Genomic DNA, 22,965 nt, shown 5'->3' on the forward strand with positions numbered 1-22,965 from the left:
GATAATGTGACCATATCTATAATTACACTAATAAATTCCCCATTAATTGAAAGCATATGGTTAATTGCATGGGCTTAGTGGTGAATCCTAACCCTAAGACTCTCTTCCTATCTCTTTAATTCTTAGTTTAATGTCATTTCTGTTTTCATGCTTTTAATTGAATTTTAGTTTAATCACTCCACCAAAATATTTTTCTCTCACACTCTTTCTCTCTCTCTCTCTTCTCTCTTTTACAATCTAATTAGCATTAAAATCAAGTTTAATCCCAACACGTGTTGAATCCCTTGGGTTCGATCCCTTCTCACTTCATACTACATAGTATAAGTGTCTAGCGGTTTACAAATGTAAACTATGATGCCCGCTTGATACCATTTCCAAAACCAAAGTGTTGTGCATTATTTTGTGCACACGCTCGGGTCGCATCAATGCACAACCTCAAAGATCCATCTTTCTTCTTAGTAAATAAGACCGGTGCGCCCCACGGTGACACATTCGGTCGGATGAAACCTTTCATCCTCAAATCATCAAGCTGCCTCTTCAATTCATCCAATTCAACTGGGGCCATTCGATATGGTGCCATAGAAATCGGCGCGGTACCTGGCATCAAATTAATAGAGAACTCCACTCCTCGGTGTGGAGGCAACTCTGTCAAATCCTCCGGAAACACGTTCAGAAAATCACAAACAACCGCAGGATAATCCTCTTTCCCAACATCATCTTCTTCGGCTATAAGGCTAGCCAAGAAGTAATCACCATGACTTCGTCCACGAACTCCATAAAACGATGAAATGTGGGAATCACTCCGATCTCCCACGAAAAAGAAATAGTCTCCCTCGGAAGTACAAACTATAACCCTTCCTCTGTAACAGTCGATCGTGGCATGAAATGAAGCCAACCAATCCATCCCGAGAATGACATCAAAGCTAGTCATCTCCAGGAGGATAAGTCAAACACGAAAGTCCACCCGACTATCACAATGGGACACTCCCGCACAATTCGGCTCAAAGACACTGAAACCCCAACTGGCGTATCGACACTCAACGCCCGTTCCAATAAACTAACTTCCAACCCCGATGCAAGTGCAAATGATGATGAAATGAAAGAATGAGATGCACCAGAGTCAAACAAAACACGGGCCCAACAACCAAACACTAGAAATATACCTCGAAGAACTGACGGTCCAGAAGATGCATCGGTCTGTGCCAGTGCAAAAACACGTCCCTGTGGTACCTGTGCCTGAGGACTGCCAACCTGAACACCTGACTGCTGCACTGACATAGTAGGAGTATCCTTCCTAACTGACCGTGAACCCTGTGAAGACATGGCAGGCTGTGGTGGTGGCGGTCTGAAACCTGACTGAACTATAGCCGACTGAGACGGCCTCTGTCGTGACCCCCTGCCACTACCTGTGCCTGCTCCCTGGCCTGGACAATCACGAATCAAGTGACCCTGCTGGCCACACCCATAACAAGCCTTCGGAGCTGACGAAACTGAAGACGATCTCATCGGACAACTGGACTTGTAATGCCCAGGCTGCTGACACTGATAACAAACAACTGCACTCCTGTCAGATCCAGCTGGCATAGGAGTGGTAGGAGCAGATCTTGTAGACTGTTGTCCCTGAAACTGAGATGAACCACCCTTGTTCTTCTTCCAAGAAGATCCCTCTGAAGATAGCCCTGCACCCCTCTTTTGCTTCCATTGTTCTCTTCTTGCATCTTTCTCTTTATTATCAGCCTCCAACATCAAAGCCCTTTCCACTGCTTCAGAATAAACCTTAATGAACTATGCCATGATCAACGGCCTCATCTGATCATTAAGACTGGAAACAAACTTCCGAGTCTTATTAGCTTCATCTCTCACCACTTCTGGAGCAAAACGGGAGAGTGAGGTGAACTTGTTCTCATACTCCGCCACTGACATGTTCCCTTGAATAAGATTATGAAACTGGTCTTGTAACTCCCATCTTTTGGAAAGCGGAAAATACTTCTCATAAAACAGCTCCTTGAACCTGTCCCAACTCATCTCTTCAATCTTGTACTGGTTAGTGATCGACTTCCACCAAACCTTGGCATCCATAGCAAACTTGTAAGTTGTTAGGATGATCTTCAAGTGATCCTCTTTCACATCCATTGAGGTTAGTTGGGTTTCAACTTGATCCAAGTAGTCATCTGCTACCATTGGATCCGCACTGCCCTCAAACACTACCGGCATCAACTGAGAAAACCCTTTTATGATCTTGAGACGCTTCTGAGCTGGCGTCTCCTCAACTTGAACTGTAGGTTGTGATGCCGACTGCGACTGAGCAGCAATCGTTGCCCTCACGACATTTTGCAACAAACGATTAAACTCCAGTGCCACAGAACCTTCACCCACTTCTACGGGTACGGGTGTTTCAACATTCTCTCTTCTTGGGGGAACAGCTCTTGGGGGAATCAAGTCCCTAAGAAGCATGTTCTCATCATTTAGCTCCTCCGGATTCGAGCTGGAGCTCTCACCAACATCACCCCTTGTTGGCCTAGGGCCAACTTCTCTAGGTTCCTCACGCCGTGACATCGTGCTATAAAACGAGAAAACGATTCAGAAACATGACACTAAGACTGTGGACGACTCAACAAGAATTGATACCGTACAACACTTAGCATGCAAGACTATGCAAGAAACATTTTAACATAAACAAGGAAGCAGTAAGCACATAGGCAGTTAAGCATGCTCATTTAAGTAAGATATCACGTAGCAAGTAGTCAAGTAAGCAACACAAACAACATTCCATGTGACCCTAAGTAGGCCTCTACCCGTCGTCCTAAAGGTTTTTGAACCTTTGCTCTGATACCAAATTTGTAACGACTCAAAACTAATACTTTTTAAACAAAAAAAAATTCGGCATGACCTCCCCTAAAAATAGGCCTATCACAACCTGTTTAATTGCATTTTTAACCTGTCATGGCTCAAATTCCGAATTCACGGTAACAAAAGATAATGATACAACCAACTAATCTAGACAATGCTTCAAACTAGGATTATCCATCCATTCATCAACAAGTTGCATACTATCAAATCCCCATCCAAAACATCATCAATACTTTAGTTATATTACATGACAAAGTTCCACAAAATAATTATACATCTTTGCACTTCTAGTGTTTTACAAAATAATGGGGAATATACAAAGATACAAAAGTGGACTTCTAACGCCGTTCAAGCTTGAGGTGGGTTGTCATCCACCAGTTCCTTTCCAAGACCTGAAAAAAATATATATAGATATAGCGGTGAGCATATAGCTCAGCAGGTGACACTTAAGACACAATTCTTGTGTCCTAGTGAATCAAAATAAAGCATAGGCCAATGGGAGATTAGGGACATGCATTGAAGGGGAAAAATAATTACAAGTACAAGTTAAATTCAATCACACACAAATGCAAATGGAGTGAGATGCAATGCATGCTAAAGTCACTCCCCGTTTTCATTCTCAAAACCATCACGTTCAAAGTTAATGTAACCCCTTTTGGTAACCCCGCCGCGACGAGAGGAGGATTGGCTACCGTCCCTAGGCCCTTGGTGACCCCGTGGCGCCGTCGAGGGGCCCGAATAGCTCAGCCACGCTAGGATACTCTCCCTAGTCCTCCCTAGGCTACATTAACCTGCGGCCCGTTGGTAACCCCGCAGCGACCGGGTTTGTCAAAACCAATTTTTTTTTTTTCCAAAACATTCATTCCTAAATCCCCATTTTCATTTCAAGACAACCACTTCCCTTTTTAATGCAACCCAATGAGATGTAGGCTCATGTCATGATCTCAATATATTGACAAATGGGAACTTAGCACAATAATAAATAAGCATGTTCTCATGGCATCATTATAACATGTTAGTAACCTCAAAAAAAAAAAAAATGTAAACAACCATCACATAGACATACTTTTCATTCAACCATGTTATACACATTTACATAACTAGCATGTTGTCAATTAAATCATTTTAATCAAAATCAACAACAATTAAACATGCTATAACACACATAGAGGAGCATGATTCATTATAGAGCAAGATTCCATGGCTTAAGATGTCCCTACCTCACAATCCAAGCCAAAATCCCTAGAATAGGTCCTCCAAATTCGAGCTCCAAGGAAGGCTCAAATCTGGAAATTGATAGTATGGATGCGTAGAGCTCGCTATAAGCTTCGTTTCGCCTCAAACGGTTCCTAAATCCGATGAAAGATAATTGAGTAATCAAATCTCAAAGTTTGTCTCCAAAATGAAAGAAAAAGAGAAGGAACCGAGAGGGAGAGAGAGCATACGGGAAAGAGAAAGAAAATGAGAGAGAAAAAATGATTTCTTAGCCAAATAAGTTAGTGGTGGGCCCCACTTGAAATTATTTTCCTTTTCTCTTTATTTTTTTGTCTCTAATTACACCACAAATACACAATTGCACCATACAAATGCTACATCACCACATAAATTAAAATGTAGGAAATGTAACTGGACCAAACCACAAACCCGGATGGTAAAGTGAAAAGACGAAAATGCCCTTGCATTAACAAATTTTCAGAAAATTCTAAAATGCTGAAAATTAGAATTATCACATCTCCACCCTTAGGTTTAGATGATAAAAAAAACTATTGATGAAAGATTTGCAACATGGTGGTGTTACTCTGAGGCAGTGGCTGGCGGAGAAGCGAAACGTGATAATGTTGGTGGCGTCCCTAACAGCGACAATGACCTTCCAAGCTGCTATAAACCCTCCAGGTGGTGTGTGGCAAGATGACTCAACTGAAAATTTCCAGGGTAGCCCTGTGCCATATCCACACAAGGCAGGGGATGCTGTTATGCCTTATAACCATCTAAGTGCATACACAGCTTTCTATATAGCCAACTCATTGAGTTTTGTTATGTTTCTATACACAATCATCATGCTCATCACTGGATTAGTGTTCAGAAATAACTATTTTTCGAGGTTTTTGAACGCAATTATGATTGTGTTCATGTGCATGACAAGTACATCAGTTTTGGTAGTTGCTATTGTTTCTCTTAATGCAATTACTCCAAAGCAGTACAAGAAATATATTAGTCGTCAAACTGGTAAAATGCTAATTCTGATTTCCTGCTTTCTGGTGATAGCTGTTATAGCAGTTTTGGCAAGGATTCTCTTAGTCATACGTCGCAGACAAAGAAGACGTTCAAGTTCAGATGATGTAAACCATGCCAATGGAGACCAAGAAGCTCCTTAAATTCCAGTTGATGTAGACCATGCCACAGGAGATCAAGAAGCTCCTCATCAAGTTGATGTAAACCATGCCAATGGAAACCATGAATCACCTCAAATTCAGTTGACATGAGGAATGTCAAAAGTTCATTGTTAAAGTCAAGTGTGTGCATTTCCATTTGTCTTTTAAACAGCACTTTAAGACCTCGATTGTACTGGCTTGTAAAACTTATGCTTGTCTTGATTTATTTTAACTTGATTTATTCTGAAATCTTGGTTATTTTGTGTAAATCACTCAGAAAAGGAATTCCTTCTTCCAAATTCAACAAATATGCTACACAAGTGCAATTGTTTAGATGAAGAAGCAATCATATGATATCTCACAATCATCCTTCTCGGAGTCACAAAAGTTCCCAAACTGAAAAATAGATATTGCCAAAATTTCTCTGGTTGGCTTCTCTTTCTGACAGACATTCTTCATTTCGAGCTCGAGCAGTAATGTGGAAGCTCGGCTCAAAGTTTGATCGAACAATCTTGTAGACTGATGGATGGACTAGAGCTTGAGCAGCTATTACTCGACGCGCCTCAACTTGGTTCATCTGCAATCCTAAGTAAAAGAACTCGTGATCCAATAATGTTATTGTTTCAGTTGAGAATCATCGCAAGAGTGGATGATGATAATCTTGTGGAGTAAGATTGGGAGAACCAAGAAAAAGGATAGAGCAAAGGAGCACAGATTTGAATTAATTCCATCCAGCTTTTGCTTTCAAATCCACATGTTTTTCAAATGTGTATATATATATATACACACACACACACATACACAAACTTTAGAGCTAACGCCAATCAACCAAATAAGCCTATGTATCAACGCCAGCCTCTCTCTATAACACACACACACACCAGTCTCTTTCTTTCATGACTAAGAGGATATTGATGTTGCCACAGCAAATGAAGATCAGCATTCCGTAGTGCAATCACGACAAAGATTCAACAACAATCACCAGCAATTCCTTTTAAATATATTTCTGGATCGGTTAGTTTATACATATGAATTTGTTTATAGATATATATATATATGACTGCTTATATATTTGTATCTACGTACAAAATCTCTAAGCCGAGCTTAAGCTTCTTCTGAACATTGTCTTGTTCATAAAGAACAATGTGTGTGTGTGAGAGAGAGAATGGAGCAGACTTTATGATGCAGCAGTAGAAGGGAGTATACCATCGTTGCATGAGTTATTCGGAGAAGATCCAGAGGTTCTTGATAAAGTTATCGAGATTAGTTGTTCCGACGAAACTACCTTGCATGTGGCAGTACTGCGCGGGCATGTAGATTTTGTAAAAGAAATTCTAGAACGAAAACCTGAGCTTGCTGGAGAGTTCGATTCACAATTATCATCACCTCTTCACTTGGCATCGGCTAATGGACACTTAGAAATAGTGAAAGCATTATTGTTGGCCAAACCTGAGATGCGCGGTTTTCTTGTTCAAGATGGCAGAAACCGTCTTCATCTTGCTGCCATTAATGGTCGATTCAATGTCTTAAACGAGCTGGTTCAAACAAGTCCCAATGCAGCTCGAGCACCATTGGACCATGGAAAGACCAATATAATGCATCTATGTGTGCAGCACAATCAATTAGAGACATTGAAGCTATTAGTGCAGAAGATGAATGATGAAGAGTTCGCTAATTCTAAGGATGAGTATGGAAACACAATATTACATCAAGCAGTGGCGGATAAACAAATTGAGGTATGAATGTTATGTTTCTTGCTCACAATGTAGCCATTGCCTAAAGTATTTTTCTTTGTATAAGGTGTAATACAATAAAAATGTTACTTTAGAAGATTAGTTATTCAACGAGTGAGAGATCACTACATTTCTTACTTTCAAGTTTGTTAGGCTATTTATACTGCATCTCGTTGAGCCAAAATGTTGTGCTGCTATTTAAATTCGAATTTCTTTCGTGAATGTGGAAATCGATTTATGCAGATGGTAAAGTATTTGCTCTCAAGCACCAGAATAGAGGTACATGAGGTCAATGTCAATAGATTGACAGCACTGGACATTTTAGCACAGAGTCGGAGAGATGTGAAAGATTTGGACATTGGAGAATCACTTCGACAAGCTGGAGTATTAAGAGCCAAAGGTTGCTGTCTGGTAATGAAATTGGAACCATTACCCCTAACTCAGTGCTCTTAGGTGTACATGCTCAAAGTACACCATTGATGAACGATTTGCAACATAGTGGCGGTACTAATACTACGAGGGAGTGGCTGGCGGAGAAGCGGAATTTGATAATGTTGGTGGTGTCTCTAATCGCGACAATGACTTTACAAACTGCTATAAACCCTCCAGGAGGTGTGTGGCAAGATGACTCAACCGAAAATTTCCAGGGTAGCCCTGTGCCAAATCCACACAAGGCAGGGGATGCTGTAATGGCTTATAACCATCCAGGACCATATGCATATTTCTATATTGCTAATCTAATGGGTTTCTGTACATCTCTAACCACAATCTTTATGCTCATTACTGAATCCGCCTTCAAGAACCAAGCTACATTTTGGGCTTTGATTGGGATCATGTGCTTGACAATTGTACCCGTTATGGTAGCTATTGCTGTTTCTATTTCCGCAATTACTCCAGATAAGTTAGAAGAGAAAATCGTTCATAAAGCTGGTAAAGTTTGTCTAATCATGGGATCCTGCATTCTGATGATCATTCTTATCCTAGCTTTCGTAGCTATTCGCAGACTAAGAAGAGTGTCAAGTTCAGTTGATGTAAGACATGGCAAGGGTGACCAAGAAGCTCCTCAAATTTAGTTAACATAAGGCATGTCCATGTTCATTCTTTATGCTAATTGTGTAAATTTCCATTTTTCTTTAAATCAGCATGAAGACTTAGCATAGACTGTATTGGTTTGGCTTCAGACCTCAGTTGTAAGTGCTGTTGTACTGGTTATTAAATTTTATGTTTGCCTTGAGAAAATCTATTAATTTATTTACTTGGAATTCTAGATCATTTTGTGTAAATCATTTCCCGCTTCCGAATTCAAAATTTGTAATCTTTCTTAGCCTAGATTTCAATTAATGTCTTGTACCTTTTGCTTTCAAATCCAAATGTCTTCCAAATCTATTCACATATCTTATTGAAATATGAGTTATCAAATGTAAATTTAAGCTACACCTCACAAATCCTCAAAGTCTGATCTATCTTATTCCAAATGTCCATCCATTCAATGGATCCTAAAACATAAATGGAAAACATAAGAGATATCAGAAAGACATGGAGAAATACAACAGCAGCAGGGCTGAAAATTGAAATAAAAATTTCCACAGAATCATAAAATGTCAATATATGAGTTTCAATGCTTTATAAGAATTTCTTAAGTAATACATGGCAGTTGGCATTGCCCCAGAAGAAGAAAAAATAAAAATAAAAAAATTCCTCCAGCTTTCGATTTTCTAGTCCTGAATGATACCAGTAGAAAAAATTGGTTCTGGTCCACCTAGAGAGGTCTCAACATTTACAAAAATCATTACAGGCCAGGTATCTAACTTTATTCAACACCAATTAATTGAGAAGGCCTTTTATCGTGTCTGAAAAACAAATTGATCACATGGTGATATGTCCATACTTTCTTTTGTCTTCCTTTGGGTTCAAGGGAGTGGCTCTCTTCCCAACTTCTAAGGATATGCCCCTTTCCAAATGCAGTAAGAACAATAACATCAGTGTTCATTTCAACAGCCTCATCAAGAAATCCCATTTTTCTCCATGTCATTAGAACCCATTTTCCTTCAAAACCGACCCTAAATGCATCATATAGGATTCCAACAGTGACAATATCAGGTTTCACATATCGAGCAGGCAGCTCTGACAGTACGACTTTCAACTGCTTCATATCTTTCATCTTCAAATAAGCTAACAAGATGATGTTTGCAATGCTTGCATTCCATGGTATTTTTTCGAATTCCATCTCCTGAAGAATCGAATCCATGCCTTTACGGCTCAAAAGACAAGCATGAGAAAGCAGGCGCAAACACCAAACAAAATCAGTCATGCCAGTTTTAGAAGAAAGATCAAGTCCCAAGTCATCTAATTTAGAAAACCTGTGATTCTCAATATAAAATCTAGCCAATTTCCGAATTAAGTCCTCTTTCAAAAGCGTTTTGAGTTCAAAGCCCTTTTATATACCTTCTCCATCTTGTCCAAGATTCCAAAGTTAGCATATGCCTCAAGCATTGATACTAATGTCGATGACTGCAAATCCATTCTTTTTGAAATTAAAATATGATACACTCTCTCCATTCTTTTGAGCAGCCCAGCTCGTGAAAACTCCTGGATAAGCAAGTTATATGTAATGTGGTCAGGTATACACCCATCGGATTCCATCTTCTTCACACACTTGGCCATCTCATCATACATTCCATGATTCCCATAAGCTTCAATGAGCCCATCGTAGGTTTCTGTATCTGGCTTTAAATTGATTTCCTCCATCTGCTTCAGATAAAACAAACCATCTTCAAACCTCCCTTTTCTGGCAAAGCCATAAATCAATGAATTATAGATCTCCACCGAAGGTTTAAGTCCATGATTCTTCATTTCTTCATATGCCAATACCACATCTTCCATTAGTCCCTCCTCAACTAAGAACCTTATAATCTTCTCATAGTTCAATTCGTTAATTCGCGATTCATTCGTGTTCTTCCATAAACCAAACACCTGTCCACAACATACTTCAGACTTCTATTCAACACTGCCAGTCCCACAAAAACCCATTGTGTTCTTTCCATTGTTTGATTGCTGAGTAAATTGCGAAAGTAAAAGAATCTAAAGCAGAAAATTTTATTCTTTATTTGGCGCCAGAGAAAACAAGAATCTCTGTTCAGTGTTCAGTTCATAGGAAGTACCAACATGTGGATGAATTGTGGTTACTCTTTCGATTTTTCAGAAACCAAACAAACAAGTATAAGATCCAATAATTTCATTTCTCTATCCGTTCCCTAAGTTTTCCAGGCAACCAAACAATGTAAAACTCCCAACAACCACATAGAGCAGAATCTTGGAAAAACCCAAAAAATATACTACCAGAATTTCCAGCAAAGAAGTCAACTATATTGATATATACAAAAATATATAATGTTATACATGCATACATACATCTATAGAGAATGCGGGGTGCTGACCTGAATAGCCTCCTTGGATCTTGCGGTTTGTTTGAGAAATTTGATGACAGCCCAAAACTGGTGATTGGTCCAATCTCCATCATGTTTGAGTGTCTGAAGTGGGTTTGAATCTTCCTTTCTGAACCTTTCAGGTAAGGTCCTGATTCTCTGATTTTCATGGGATTTTTCCAGGAGGGGGGTTGTTTGTTTAGTGGAATTCTTCTTGTTAGGCTTTCCATTATATGATTTCCTTTTCAATAGAAGCGAAGCAGAAGAAGGATTTATAGACACTTTGGGGGGTGTTTTTAGGGTTTTTGTGAATGGGGTTTTGGGGAGGCCGTTGTTATTGCCGCTGCTGCCGTTTAATTTCCATGTCGGTGTCGTTTTGCGGGAGATTTCTAGAGTTAATAGCGTATCCATATGTCCCTGCTTTCATTCTCTGTCAACAAATTATAGGCATATATATGGTTCTAGATCTACCCAGAATGGCCCATATGGCTCCCTCCAATTTGTTGGGCTGACCCAGAATTTGTAGTAAGAGCTGACCCGGTCTATGATCTGTGGGCAGCCCACACTTTGCACAGAGCCCAAATGAGGTTGGGTCGGGCCTTCTTCTTATTATTGTTACTACAAAATTTAGGGTTGCACAAAGAACTGTTGAAATAGTGAAACGGGTAGGAATGATACCAAACCATCACAAGCATAGTTATTTTATAGTTTGATTCTGGTTCCGGTTCTAAAATGAGGAACCGTTAGTTTACTGTTTCGGTTCCAATTATCCATTCATTAGATCAGAAGTAAACTGAACCGAACCATAAATTAAATATATATTATATAGAGAGATATTAAATTTTAATAAACAACAATTTAAAATATGTCATAGAGATAAAAGCACGCACAGTTGCACAAAAATATGTTTTTTAGGCTACACATAAAGATAAGGCTACACTCGAATGATATTTTTTTTTTTCTAAATTTTATATTTATTTCACGAAAAAAAAAAAAGGATAATAGCTCATTCGTTTTTAGATTACAAATATATTTTATTTCATGGTTGAGAAGTTTATTATGGTCCATTTGTTATATAAAGTAGTATTTGCTTTGATAAGTCAAATCCATTTTATTGGTATGAGTTGTTGAGTGTGTTTTTTTTTTTTTTTTTTTTTGAAAGATAAAAAAATAAAAGCTGTGGTTAGGAACCAAATTGAACGGGTCTTTCACGGTTCAGTTCCAAGTCTCAATGATTCTGATTCTAATTTTTTAGAAGCCGTTAAAATATGTTCAGATCTGATTTAGCCAAGAATCGAACAGTATGTATCCCTATATTAACTTACATTAGTGACTAAAATAAGGAATTAAATTTTCATTGCATTCAAATCCTCCCCTTTGGCATCATCCAAGATGATTCATCTAGATAATTGCCAAACGCAATAATGCATGTAATACTCTTATATTTTAAAAGAATTATTTATTGAAATTAATTATTATTGTTATTTTTATTTAAAATGATTTGCAATGAGGGAACCGGAGGAAAAGGTACGTAAATGTTACACAGAATCCGTACGCGCCAAACTTCAGATGAATTCGTGCATTTGATGCCTCTTGATGGTTGATCATCATTGAACTGCTCTTGAAGTGCTCACACAAGGTTAGAGTAGATGAAAATGACCAAATTTTAGAACATGTTGGACGCGCAATTGCTGTATGCTTGATTTGATCATATTCGAAAATCGGCTTCCCTTTTTCGTTGTTCTCAAATTATATTACTTGATAATTGAGGGTTCAAAATCAATCGAGTTCATTCACATTGGTTTTCTTTTAAGCCGTTATTGATAGGAAATCTGTTCCCAACGCCCAACATTTGCAAGGATTGTGATAAGTCCAGCCGTTGATGACAGTCTCAGTTTAATCCCCTTGTGGGCTGTGTCCGTTTTGGGCTGTTTTGCATTATGGGTTCGGGCCTTTTTGTATTTTCAACCTATGCACCTCATATGGGCTCGAACAGTCTTTTCCTTAACTCTCATGTACATTTTTAACTTCACAGAAACGAAAAAAATTAATGGGAGTAAATATGGCCTAACAACCAAGTATGTGTAGCGGTACTTGTCCCTCTATGCCCTTTGAGATGCACATGTCTGACATTTTTTTGTACCTTCTGGGCCTGTGTGCTTGACATTTTTCTATATTGATATTATTGCTTTAGCTTTCAAAAAGTAATTGAAAAAAAAAAAAAAAAAAAAAAAAAAAAAAAAAAAAAAGCAGCCTAACAACCAAGTATTAATTGTGGAGCAATACTTCGATCCTGCCCTATCAGAACAAGTTTTGTTCTTCATCTTGATGTGGCCCTATGAAAACTTGACACCTGTCTCTTCTTAAATATTGGGTCAAATTGGTTAGCCGGGTAGAAATCCATCAGACAAACCCATTTTCTCTCTCCTTCAGTTCTTCCTCTCTTCTTCGCTACTTACTTCTAAGGCCAAAAAGAGAAACATTGAAACCCAACACAACATCATGTCACCGCCGTCAAAGTATTTCCTTCATCGCGCATATCTACTAGAAAATCGCAATCAACCATGCTCGCTGTTGTTCGGCGTCCAACACCAAACCTTAAATTGGAGGTGCCAAAAGCTCCAACTGCAGCAAAAGTACTAATATGTAAACAATAATTGCAGTGACCCCAACTCCAAACCTCACGATTCCATCAATCCAAACATACCCAGAAATCCCACCAAAATTCATTCTCGATTTTTATACAACAATTACAGAACCCATGAAAGTATACGTATACATATATGCATACAATATATATATATATATATATATATATATATATATATATATATATCGCCCAACACAGAGCTACAACTGGGTCTTTTTTTTTAGCAATTTGTTTTTTTTGTCCTTCCACAAATGGAAGAACTAGAGGAATTTGTCATTACTTCTTTGCCAATTTGTAAATTGAGCCGAAATCCATGTGATATTCACTGTGCAGAACTGTAATTACTCTTCTTCTTTCATCATAATCATAATAAGGGCTTTGAACCCAAAAACATAAACTTAGGTTCCTAAAATGTTTCGTTGAAGCTGAATAGAGTCAAACCCAGTAAAACACCGACAGAAGCAAGGTTGGCAGTGCACTGAATTCGCCGGCTACAACGAACGGTGATGCCGAACAACGGCGAGCACGGTTGACAGCGATTTTTCGGTGGCGAAGCGCGATAAAGGAAATACTTTGACGGCGGTGACAAATTTGCGATTTTGGGGTAGAGGGTGGAGAGATGCCACTTGTGGCGGAGGAGAAGGATGGTCCATGGAGAGGACTCTGCGCGTTGGTTAGTGAGGATAAGCCAAAGCTTTTGCCAAAAAACCCGTTTGTAACGAGTTGATCCATATACTTTCATTTTTTAATATTATATAATATTTAAACAGGTATCAAGTTTTCGTAGGGCCACATCAGGATGGAGGACAAAGCTTGTGATCCAAGCATTGCTCTTAATTGTGTAGCGGTACATGTCCCTCTATGAGCTTTAAGATGCACATGCCTGACATCTTTTTGTGTACTTTTTGGGCCTCTGGGCTTTGACATTTTTCTATATTTATATTATTGCTTTAACTTTCAAAAGAATAATTGAACGAAAAAACGCAAAAGGCCTAACAAGCAAATATTTGTTGTGTAGTGGAACATGTCTCGCTATATGAGTTTTGAGATTTGATTTGACAAGAAATACACGAGTAACACATTCTTTTATACTTTGTGTTGATGCATTTGACATTCTGTTGGATTTATATTATTACTTCAACTTTCCAAACAATAATAACAAAAACTAGCTTAACAACCTAATATTTGTTGTGTAGCGATAGATGTCTTAATATAAGTTTTGAGATACATATGTTCTATGAAACAGGAACACCTCTCTCAAGAGTTTCGTACTAGTGATGAACATGTGTCCGATACGGATACGCGTGTCCGAAGCACAGACACCCCTCCTAGGGGTTCCGTACTAGTGTCGGACACGTAACCGATGTGGATACATGTCCGACACTTCAAGTGTTTAGAAATTATTTTTTATTGAACACGACTAGGACACGCGAGAGACACATATCGGACACGGCAGGATATATTTTGTAATTTTTTTAAAAAAAAATGGAGTACCTAATGTAATTTTAAAAGTTTAACTCTTTTGTTTGAGATTCTGAATTTCTACTTTTATTAAATTTTATGATTCCATTATGTTTTTTTATTTTATTTTTTATTCATTCATCTCAATACTAGAATTAAATAAAATTTTAGGCCGTAGCAAGAAAAATAGAGAGAAATCAGAACAATTATATATATGGATGTGTGTAAAATGTAAACCGTAAAGTTGTTGATTACTTTACTTTGTTCTTAATTAATTGAAGTATTTATTTTATTGTAGTATTTTTTTTAGGGAGGTTAGATTTATGGTATTGTGAATTTTGAATATATATATATATATATTATTTTATAAGCATATAATATCCTTGCCGTGTCCAAGTTCGTATCCTATTTTTTTAAAATTTGCCATGACGTCGTATTCGTATCGTTTCATACTTATATTTCGTATCCGTGTTTCACAGCATATGTCTCAATATAATTGTGGTCCACAAAAAAACATCAAGGCCACAATCTTTGTATTTTGGGCGCGTGACACTTTTCTATACTTGTACTATTACTTTAACATGAAAAAAGAGCCTAACAATCAAATATTTGTTGTGTAGCGGTACATGTCTCACAATGAGTTTTTAGATATATACGTCAAGACAACAAAATGACACTCCAGGACCACATTTATAATTTTAAAGTTAGAGAAAAATGTTATAGTTCAATATAGAAAAATGTTATAGTTCAATATATATATATATATATATATATATTGGGGGGGGGAAGACATATATATATATATATATATGGGGGGTGGGGGGAAAGACATATATATATATATATATATATATATATATATATATATATATATATATATATATATATATATGTCTTCCCCCCCCCCCCCCCCCCCCCGAAAGTTAGAGCAACTAACATAAATAGAATATAATTACAGTGAACCTGTAACGATCCCAAAACTAATGCCAAGAAATTTTTTTTTTTAAAAAAAATTCGGCATAACCTCCCCAAAAAATGGACCTACCGCAACCTGTTTAAATTCATTTTTTAAACTTATCATGGCTCAAATTCCGAATTCACGGCAATAGTAGATGATAATACACAATCAAATGACCTCAATAATACTTCAAACTAGTATTACTCTCCCCATTCATCAATAAGGTTTACATGTTATCAAATTCACATCCAAAATATCATCAAATACCTTAATTACATTACATGACAAAGTTTTGCAAAATATACATATACACCTTCACACTTTTAGTGCTTTGCAAAAATAATGGGAGATATACAAAAGACACAAAAGTGAGCTTCTAGTATCGCTCAGGCTTGAGGTGGGTTGTCGTCCACCGATTCTTTTCCAAGACCTGAAAAAAAATATATAGATATAGGGGTGAGTATATAGCTCAGCAGAGACACTTAAGACACAATTCTTGTGTCCTAGTGAATCCAATCAAAGCATAGGCCAATGGGAGATAGGGATCATACAACGTAGGGGATCAAATACAACATACAAGTCAATTCCAAGTATAAACAATGCAATGCAATGAAATGAAATGCAATGCATGTCAATGACACTCCCCATTCTCATTCTCAAAATCATCACTTTCAAACGTTAATACAGCCCACCCTTTGGTAACCCTGCCGCGACACGAGAGGAGGATTGGCTAGTGTCCCTGACCCTTGGTAACCCTGCGGCGTCATTATGGGGCCCAGCTAGCTCAACCACATTAGGGCTACTCCCTAGTCCCCTCTAGGCTATATTAACCTCCGGCCCGTTGGTAACCCCGCAGCAACCGGGTTTATTAAAACCATTTCACAAAAACTATCATCTCCCAAAAATTCCTCATTTTCATTTCAAGACAAATTCTCCCATTTCATGCATCCCAATGACATGTCCAAGAATGTACAAATAATCTCAATATCATGACAATGTGAAATTTTGGCACAATACAATTAAGCATGGTCTCATACATCACTTTCAGTAAGTTTACACATAGTAGACATAAACTCAACACATAGGCAAGCTTTTCACATAATACATCACATGTGCATAAACATACATTTCTCTAGACAACATTAAAATAATCATTAACACAATTAATCCCCAAGTAAAGCATGTTAGCACATAAAAGAGGTATAATTCACAAAAAACACCACAAAGCCATCATCTATACATGCTTTTCACATAGACAAGTCATAACCCTAAGACATGAATTTTTTCTAAACATCACTTACACCTCATTGAAGCAATTAATTCTCAAATTTAGCATGTCTAGCACAACAAAAGAGTATAACTCACAATGGAACAAGAAGAGAGTGGATTAAGATGCCCCTACCTCAAGATTGCCCCAAAACCCTATAAAATGGGTCTCAAGATTCGAAATCCAAAGGGGCACAAAATCTAAAATTGCTTGTATGGATGTGTAGAGCTTGACACGAGCTTCGTTTTGCCTCAAACGGCACCTCAATCCGACAAAAGGTGGAGGAGTAATCTAAGAATGAAGTTTGAGTTCAAAAAGAAAAAGAAAAATCCAGAAATAGAAACAGAAGGAAGGGCCAGCGGGAGAGAAGAAAAATGGAGACCAATTGTGGTCTCAAACCCTTTTTGGATGTGGTGGTGGGTCCCACCAAAATTTTAATTTGTTTTCTCTTTTTCTTTTTTTTTTTTCTTAATACACACCGCACACACAGACATATATATATATATAAAGGCACAAACATTACACTCTCCCCAACTTTAAAAGATTTCGTCCCCGAAATCAAGACATACCTGAGGAAGAAAACAACGCTGGGTGCCTGGAGCGAACCTCCTGTTCAGGCTCCCAGGTAGCTTCCTCGACTCCGTGGTGTCTCCAAAGGACTTTCACCATTGGTATCGTCTTGTTCCTCAACACCTTCTGTTGTGTGTCAAGAATCTGAACTGGTCCTTCCTCGTAGGAAACATCCTCATCAATGTCCACATCTACCCAACTCAAAATGTGAGATGGATCCGGTTTGTACTTCCGTAACATCGATACATTGAAAACATTGTGGACCCTATCCAACTGTGGTGGCAAAGTAAGCCTGTAGACAACCTCTCCTACTCGGTCCAAAACCTCAAACGGTCCAATAAATCGTGGCGACAACTTGCCACTTTTTTCAAATCTCATCAATCCCTTCCATTGAGAAACCCTTAGAAAAATGTGGTCTCCCACCTCAAAGGATAACGGTCGTCTCCGCTTATCTGCATAGCTCTTCTGTCGGCTCTGGGCTGTAAGTAACCTCTGTCTTATCAACTTAATCTTCTCAGTAGTATCGAGTACAATGTCGGGTCCTAAGGCGGCTGTCTCACCTACCTCAGTCCAACAAACAGGAGACCTACAAGGTCTACTATACAACGCCTCAAATGAAGCCATCTGGATACTCGCTTGATAACTGTTGTTGTAGGCAAACTCAATAAGTGGAAGGTGATCCTCCCAACTAGCTCCCAAATCAAGTACACATGCCCGAAGCATATCCTCCAAAATCTGGATAGTACGCTCCGACTGACCGTCTGTCTGTGGATGGAATGCCGTACTAAGATGCAACGCTGAACCAAACGCTGCTTGAAGTCCTTCCCAGAACTTCGAAGTGAACTTGGCATCCCTATCTGACACAATGGTTACAGGAACTCCATGTAACCTTACAATCTCCTTCACATAAAGAACACCAAGCTTCTCTGCATCATCTGTTGCCTTAATAGGCAAAAAGTGAGCCGTCTTGGTCAATCTGTCAATGATGACCCATACGGCCTCATTGCCCCTTCTTGACCTTGGAAAACCTGTCACAAAATTCATAGCAATATGCTCCCATTTCCATTGCGCTACAGGTAATGGTTGCAACAAACCTGCTGGCTTCTGATGCTCGGCCTTCACCTGCTGACAGGTAAGGCATCTAGCCACAAACTATGCAACATCTTTCTTCATCCCGTTCCACCAATACTGACGTCTTAAATTGTGATACATCTTGGTACCACCTGGATGAACTGCAAAGCGGGAAGTGTGAAACTCCCGTAGGACGTCCTCACGACAACATATGGGAACCACCAACAAACCCCTGAACCATAGACCCCCATCTACATGCAAGGCCCAATCTTTCACTGTCTCGCCACTAGAGATCAAAGCGTGGATGGCATCTAAGTCCGGGTCCTGTCTCTGTGACTCAATCACTCGTACAATAAGAGTAGGCTGAGCTACAAGACTAAATAAGAATGCCGACTCACTGCAACCATCATCATCACAACACTGTAATCCCATCTCTGCCAGATCTTCAAGTATCTTCCACTTCCGAATAGCTAAACTGGCCAAAGTTCCACGAGATTTCCGGCTTAAGGCATCAGCTACAACATTTGCCTTGCCCGGATGATACTGCAAATCAAAGTTGTAATCTTCCAAGTACTCAACCCATCGTCTCTGTCTGTTATTGAAGTCCTTTTGGGAAAAAAGGTACTTGAGACTTTTGTGATCTGAAAATACCTCGAATCTCTCACCATACAAGTAATGTCTCCAACACTTCAAGGCAAATACAACTGCCGCTAACTCCAGGTCATGAGTAGGGTAGTTGTACTCGTGAGTCTTCAACTGTCGAGACCCATAAGCCACTACTCTACCATCCTGCATCAACACACATCCCAACCCATCACGTGAAGCATCACAATAGATCACATAACCCAAGCCACGCTCAGGTATCACCAACACTGGCGCTGTAGTCAATCTCGTCTTCAACTCCTGAAAAGATGAATCACAGGCCTCATTCCAGACAAACTTGATCCCTTTCCGGGTCAAACGGGTCATAGGAGCTGCCAAATGGGAGAAATCCTTCACAAATCTCCGATAGTAACCCGTTAAACCAAGGAAACTGCGGATCTCAAACACATTCTTCGGTCGCTCCCAAGTCAAAACTGCTTCAACCTTTGATGGATCAACTGATACTCCACCTTCTGAAACAACATGCCCCAAAAACTTCACCTCCTATAGCCAAAACTCACATTTCTCGTATTTGGCATACAATCGGTGCTCCCGTAAAATTTATAAAACAATACTCAAATGAACTTCGTGATCTTCCCGAGTCCGTGAGTACACAAGAATGTTATCCACGAAAACTACCACAAACTGGTCCAAGTAATCGTGAAAGACGCGGTTCATCAAGTCCATGAATGCCGCTGGCGCATTAGTCAAGCCAAAAGGCATAACAAGGAACTCATAGTGTCGATACCGTGTACGGAATGCTGTCTTCGGAATATCCTCATCCCTAACCCGCAACTGATAATAGCCAGACCTCAAGTCAATCTTTGAGAAACAACTGGCTCCCCTCAACTGATCAAATAAATCATCTATCCTTGGCAAAGGATACTTGTTCTTGATGGTGGCATGATTCAACTTCCGATAATCGATGCACAACCTCAAAGAACCATCTTTCTTCTAAGCAAACAAGACTGGTGCGCCCCACGGTGACACACTCGGTCGGATGAAACCTTTCATCCTCAAATCATCAAGCTGCCTCTTCAATTCTTCCAATTCAACTGGCACCATATGATATGGTGCCATAGAAATCGGTGCGGTACCTGGCATCAATTCAATAGAGAACTCCACTTCTCGATGTGGAGGCAACTCTATCAAATCCTCTGGAAACACATCCAAAAAATCATGAACACCTGCAGGATACTCTTTTTCCACAACATCATCCTCTTCGGCTATAAGACTAGCCAAGAAGTAATCACCACGACTCCGTCCACGAACTCCATAAAACGATGAAATATGGGAATCACTCCGATCTCCCACGAAAAAAAAACAGTCTCCCTCGAAAGTGCAAACTGTAACCCTTCCTCTGTAACAGTCGATTGTGGCATGAAATGAAGCCAACCAATCCATCCCGAGAATGACATCAAAGCTAGTCATCTCCAGGAGGATAAGGTCAAACACAAAGGTCCCCCCGGCTATCACAATGGAGCAATCCCGCACAACTCGGCTCAATGACACTGAAACCCCAACTGGCGTATCGACACATAACGCCCGATCCATGAAACTAACCTCTAACCCCGATGCAATCGCAAATGATGATGAAATGAAAGAATGAGATGCACCAGAGTCAAACAAAACACGGGCCCAACAACCAAACACTGGAAATATACCTCGAAGAACTGACGGTCCAGAAGATGCATCGGTCTGTGCCAGTGCAAAAACACGTCCCTGTGGTACCTGTGCATGAGGACTGCCAACCTGAACACCTGACTGCTGCACTGACATAGTAGGAGTATCCCTCCTAACTACTCGTGAACCCTGTGAAGACATAGTAGGCTGTGGTGGTGGTGGTCTGAAACCTGACTGAACTGTAGCCGATTGTGATGGCCTCTGCTGTGACCCTCTGCCACTAATGGTGCCTGCTCTCTGACTTGGACAATCACGAATCAGGTGACCCTGCTGGCCACACCCATAACAAGCCTTCGAAGCTGACGAAACTGAAGACGATCTCATCGGACAACTGATAACAAACAACTGCACTCCTGTCAGGTCCAGCTGGCATAGGAGTGGTAGGAGCAGATCTTGTAGACTGTTGCCCCTGAAACTGAGATGGACTGCTGATAAGCGCCGAATACTGTATATATTCAAGCGCCCTAAATTGCATTAGTTAAGTCCGTTATTCGTTTAATTCTATAGATTATCTTCATTTGTGTGTTTTTATGCATTTTCAGGTTTAATTGCAAAAAGGGAGCAAAAATAAGCCCTTGTGGATTTTTGATCAACAATGTGCTCAAAACTGAATTTCTGGCAACAGTGAAGCCCGAACTTTGTTCACCATTTTGACCTACCAAACTCAAGAACTGGACTTCCATCATAACATGAAAGATTTAGAGCTCTGAATTAGGTTTCTAAATCTTCAAACAGTTTGTCATTCAGAGCTCGGAGCAGAGAGTTATGGTCTTGTTACCAGAGGTGCGCAGAACTACCTGGCAGCAATGAAATTCTGCCTTTATCTTCAATTTCGACCAACCAGACTTGAGAATTGGATCTCCACCAAAACATGAAGTTTTTAGAGCTCTGAATCAGCTTTCTAAATCTTCAAACGGTTCATCATTCGGAGTTCGGAGCGTAAAGTTATGGCCATTTCGAGTGCTCGAAGTGTGAACCAACTTCACCATCCTCACAATCCCGAACCCACTGCCCAAAACTCGAGCACTCCAACTCCCATTTGGAGTGCTCGAGCCCAACACCAACCACTCATCCCTCTTAACCGAGCCTCACCAACATCCACACAAACCAACCAACCCACACACAACTCATCTTTCCCTCTCTGCAACTCAACCACTCCATCCCTCCATAACCAAACCACCACACAAGGAAATGCATTCATGCATGCACCGCCACTTCCACCCCACATTTTCCACCATGCATGCATGCATGCAGCTCTCCATACATGCTTATCCATTTCCTTCCACTCCCCATGCATGCTTACCCACCCATCCATCAATCTCTCATCCACATCTTCTATTAACCACAAATAATGGGCCTTGTGTTCTCCATTGTTGGGTAAGTGTCTAACCCTCTTTTTCTTTCCATTTTTGATCAATGGAGAATGGGATTGCTTGTGTGAAGGATTTGTGATTGTTTGGAAGTTGTGTATTGCATTTGCAGGGCAAATTTTTGGATTTTCTCATCTCTAATCAACCTTTGGCCCTCTTCCTTTTTGTCTTGCACACCACGTGTTTGATGAATTTCTTGAGCCAACTTCATCTCTCTAAATTCCCCACTTTTGGCCCTATTTTGTTATCTATTTTAAACTTGTGGCTAATGTCTGCATTTGTGTTTTGTTTGGATTTTTATCTTGCACTAAAATTTAGGTCTTCATGTCCAAGTTTGGGGGACGCCGTTGCGCACTCACATGACTGCACATCTACGTCGTCGTCACTCCACTTGGTATTATTGTTTTTTTCCCCCCTTTGCTCTTATTTTGGTATGCTTGTCTTCACATATTGAGGACACTGTGTTATTCAAGTTTGGGGGTGCATTTATGCATTTTTGGTTTTGCATTTTTGCTAAGCAATGATAGTATAACTTGACACTAGTTGGAGATGAAGCATATGTTTAATACCTTGTGTATAGAAGCAATTGACATTTTTGAAAATAAAGAAAAATTTGAGTTGAAATGATCATGTGGATTCAAATTAGTCTGTATAAAGGTTTTAATTAGATTCTTGCTAGATTCGACACTCTTTTAAGCTTCACAATGCACATATGCACATTGGAAACTAAACTGTGAGGCATGCAACTTGATCGACCTTGACCTTGGCCTAGTTAATTTGATTTGATGAACCTGATAAATGAATATCTTTGGCATGATTTAAGTTATCTAAAAAAAAAACAAAAAAAAAAAAAAAACTGAGAAAGAAAGAAAATAATGACCAGTTGACGTTCATAGCCTTTCCAACTCGAGCT

At 39.5% G+C, this 22,965-nt stretch overlaps 3 protein-coding genes, 1 long non-coding RNA gene and 1 pseudogene across 6 annotated transcripts; 2 read left to right on the forward strand and 3 right to left on the reverse strand.

Moving 5' to 3' along the window:
- Window positions 1–374: 374 nt before the first annotated feature.
- Window positions 375–4,290, reverse strand: LOC132298382 (uncharacterized). 3 transcript variants are annotated; one of them, XM_059794974.1, is made up of 2 exons: window positions 4,071–4,290; window positions 375–2,560 (listed from the first exon to the last, which is right to left on the reverse strand). In XM_059794974.1, exon 2 carries the CDS (start codon window positions 1,744–1,746, stop codon window positions 928–930), a length of 819 nt encoding a protein of 272 aa, XP_059650957.1. In that variant the 5' UTR covers window positions 1,747–2,560; window positions 4,071–4,290; the 3' UTR covers window positions 375–927. The 3 variants fall into 2 exon arrangements, 2 of the variants coding, with proteins under 2 accessions (XP_059650957.1, XP_059650958.1); XR_009479816.1 differs by lacking the exon at window positions 375–2,560 and adding an exon at window positions 3,049–3,242.
- Window positions 4,291–4,619: 329 nt separating this feature from the next.
- LOC132273183 (uncharacterized) lies at window positions 4,620–5,225 on the forward strand. Its single transcript, XM_059774205.1, has one exon. The coding sequence runs from the start codon at window positions 4,620–4,622 to the stop codon at window positions 5,223–5,225; it is 606 nt and encodes a 201-aa protein (XP_059630188.1).
- A 519-nt stretch (window positions 5,226–5,744) lies between these two features.
- Window positions 5,745–8,028, forward strand: LOC132273191 (uncharacterized). The gene is made up of 4 exons (XM_059774211.1): window positions 5,745–5,890; window positions 6,397–6,958; window positions 7,199–7,355; window positions 7,400–8,028. Exons 1-4 carry the CDS (start codon window positions 5,745–5,747, stop codon window positions 8,026–8,028), a joined length of 1,494 nt encoding a protein of 497 aa, XP_059630194.1.
- A 495-nt stretch (window positions 8,029–8,523) lies between these two features.
- LOC132298414 (pentatricopeptide repeat-containing protein At4g14190, chloroplastic-like) lies at window positions 8,524–10,791 on the reverse strand (annotated as a pseudogene).
- A 4,831-nt stretch (window positions 10,792–15,622) lies between these two features.
- LOC132299001 (uncharacterized) lies at window positions 15,623–20,758 on the reverse strand. Its single transcript, XR_009480006.1, has 2 exons — window positions 20,664–20,758; window positions 15,623–15,879 (listed from the first exon to the last, which is right to left on the reverse strand). It is a non-coding gene; the product is annotated as an uncharacterized LOC132299001 (long non-coding RNA).
- Window positions 20,759–22,965: the final 2,207 nt, after the last annotated feature.

This window comes from Cornus florida, unplaced genomic scaffold, assembly GCF_030987335.1.
Source record: "Cornus florida cultivar Cherokee Brave unplaced genomic scaffold, ASM3098733v1 CherokeeBrave_3.0.0_Hap2_Chr01, whole genome shotgun sequence".
NCBI classification, from domain to species: domain Eukaryota; kingdom Viridiplantae; phylum Streptophyta; class Magnoliopsida; order Cornales; family Cornaceae; genus Cornus; species Cornus florida.